The sequence below is a fragment of the Lottia gigantea genome (genome assembly GCF_000327385.1).
Source record: "Lottia gigantea unplaced genomic scaffold LOTGIsca_14, whole genome shotgun sequence".
NCBI lineage: Eukaryota > Metazoa > Mollusca > Gastropoda > Lottiidae > Lottia > Lottia gigantea.
Window position 1 is genome coordinate 2,593,055 of NW_008707617.1, and position 2,475 is coordinate 2,595,529.

At 33.7% G+C, this 2,475-nt stretch overlaps 1 protein-coding gene across 1 annotated transcript in view; it reads left to right on the forward strand.

The window, feature by feature from the left end:
* Nucleotides 1-1,964: 1,964 nt before the first annotated feature.
* Nucleotides 1,965-2,475, forward strand: part of LOTGIDRAFT_157536 (hypothetical protein) — a gene marked incomplete at both ends in the record, with an annotated part of 50,002 nt that continues 49,491 nt past the window's right edge. The window contains one exon of the mRNA XM_009049745.1: nucleotides 1,965-1,988. Within this exon, the coding sequence (XP_009047993.1) occupies nucleotides 1,965-1,988 (24 nt within the window). The remainder of the gene's footprint in view (nucleotides 1,989-2,475) is intronic.

Below are 2,475 nucleotides of genomic sequence, written 5' to 3' on the forward strand. Positions count from 1 at the left end.
GGCAAAAAAAGTATTGAACGAATTTTCGAATATCGAAAATTTTCAACTGCTATCATTTGTCCTTTGTTACAAGAAATACGATGCAGAAAACCCGATCAAAATCGGTTGATAAACACGCCCTCTTTAGTCCATTTTCCGTTTGTTGCAACATTGCGTAATGTTGCTCAGAAAATTTTCGTTTTACATTTAAACTGTGATTAGCCACGAGTTACAAAACGCCATGAAGTCCGTTTTCCCGTACCTATTACCGTTGCCGAGAAAACCGGCCTGCCGTAGACGAAAAAAACAACAAACTAGAACTGTTCTAATAACAGTACTGATGCAGGGCGGGTTACGACATTCAGGTACATACGAAGATGGTCTATTGCAATTATTTTATGTAAATACCTTTCTGCATCTCTAAATGCAAATATCCAAAAGTGCCTGGAGTTTAAAGTATATTTACTAGGAATAAAAGAATATTTGTCAATTAATAAAGATTAAGTTTGATGAAATCCGGATAAGAAATAAGAAAGTTGGTAATGTGCATGCGCTCAACAAAAATTCAATATTCCCATCAAATTTAGAATTGAATTAAACACATACATATTCAGTTTGGTGAAATTCGGATAAAAAATAAGAAAGTCGGTAATGCGCATGCGCACAACAAAAATTAAAAATTTCTATCAAATTTAGAATTGAATTATTCACATACATACCAAGTTTTATGAAAATGGGAAAAGAAATAAGAAGGTTGGCAATGCGCATGTGCACTACTCAAATTCGATAATTCCATTAAATTTAGAATTTGATTATACACATACATACCAAGTTTGATGAAAATCGGATAATAAATAAGAAAGTTGGCAATGCGCATGCGCACTACGCAAATTCGATAATTCCATCAAATTCAGAATTTGATTATACACATACATACCAAGTTTGATGAAAATCGGATAGTAAATAAGAAAGTTGGCAATGCGCATGCGCACTACGCAAATTCGATAATTCCATCAAATTCAGAATTTGATTATACACATACATTACCAAGTTTGATGAAAATCGGATAGTAAATAAGAAAGTTGGCAATGCGCATGCGCACTACGCAAATTCGATAATTCCATCAAATTTAGAATTTGATTATACACATACATTCCAAGTTTGATGAAAATCGGATAGTAAATAAGAAAGTTGTCAATGCGAATGCGCACTACGCAAATTCGATAATTCCATCAAGTTTAGAATTTGATTACATACATACATACCAAGTTTGATGAAAATCGGATAAGAAATGAGAAAGTTGGTAAATTAGTTGGAGGTATACCTTCAATATGCTGCCGTGAGCTTAAACTACAATATGGCATGATTCAGTCCACCCGAGAGCTTAATTTTAAACCATAACTGGACAAAGATCATTTTTAAGAAATATAAAAGGCAGGGTATCTTTAAAAAAAACTTAAAATTTGATTTCTATTGGGATTGACAGCCAGGTTAATCTAATTAACCGATTTATCTAATAATAACCACATGTTAAGTGAATGGAGTTTTGAATTTGCATGTAAGGTATGCATGTTATATATCTATAGAAAGCTGGGAATTTCTACATTACAAAATCGAAAGAATTATTGCCATATCTCTACTAGGGACCGAGATATAGCACTCAAAATGGTCCATATTTAGACCCCTTTAAAATCGGAAATAGGAATCTGACCCCAAAGGTAAAAAAAGATCATCAGATAGACAAGGTCACAAATTATCATCACAGTAAATATGAAGGTCGTCAAAGGTCAAGGTCATGAGATATACGCCTTCAAACTTTGAAAAAAACATTCCGGTCCTACAAAAAAGGCAAAACCGAAAATCAAAATTATGCTTCCTATCATTTGTAGACAAACAATAAACAGATCGTTTGACACAAACTTTACGCAAATCGGATTAAAAATGAATTCTGGGAATCGATTTGGGCAAAAATGAGGCAAACCAATATGGCGACAAACATGTTACTTCAGGTACGAATTTTTTTAGTTTTAAAGGTTTGTATTAAGGCTGGTAATATAATGCATATGTTACTTTTGACATAAATCAATTCAACCGGAAGTGACGCCACCGGAAGTACTAACATCGAAACCGGAAGTAATGAAAAAATTTTGAATGTGTACTTTTATTCCACTTTGCTGGCGGTCTACACCATGTAAGTTTCAAGTCAATCCGCCAAATAACAACCGAAATAGTATTTTTCGATTAATTTCGGCAAAAAAAGTATGCAACGAATTTTCGAAAATCGAAAATTTTTAACTGCTATCATTTGCCCTTTGTTACAAGAAATACAATGAAAGAAACCCGATCAAAATCGGTTGATAAACATGCACTCTAGAGGCGATTTTCTGTTTGTTGCTAACGTCGCTTCATGTTGCTCAGAAAATTTTCGTTTTACATTCATTCCACAATTCTCCACAGGTTAGAAAACATGGTGAAATCCGTTTTGCCGTACCCGTT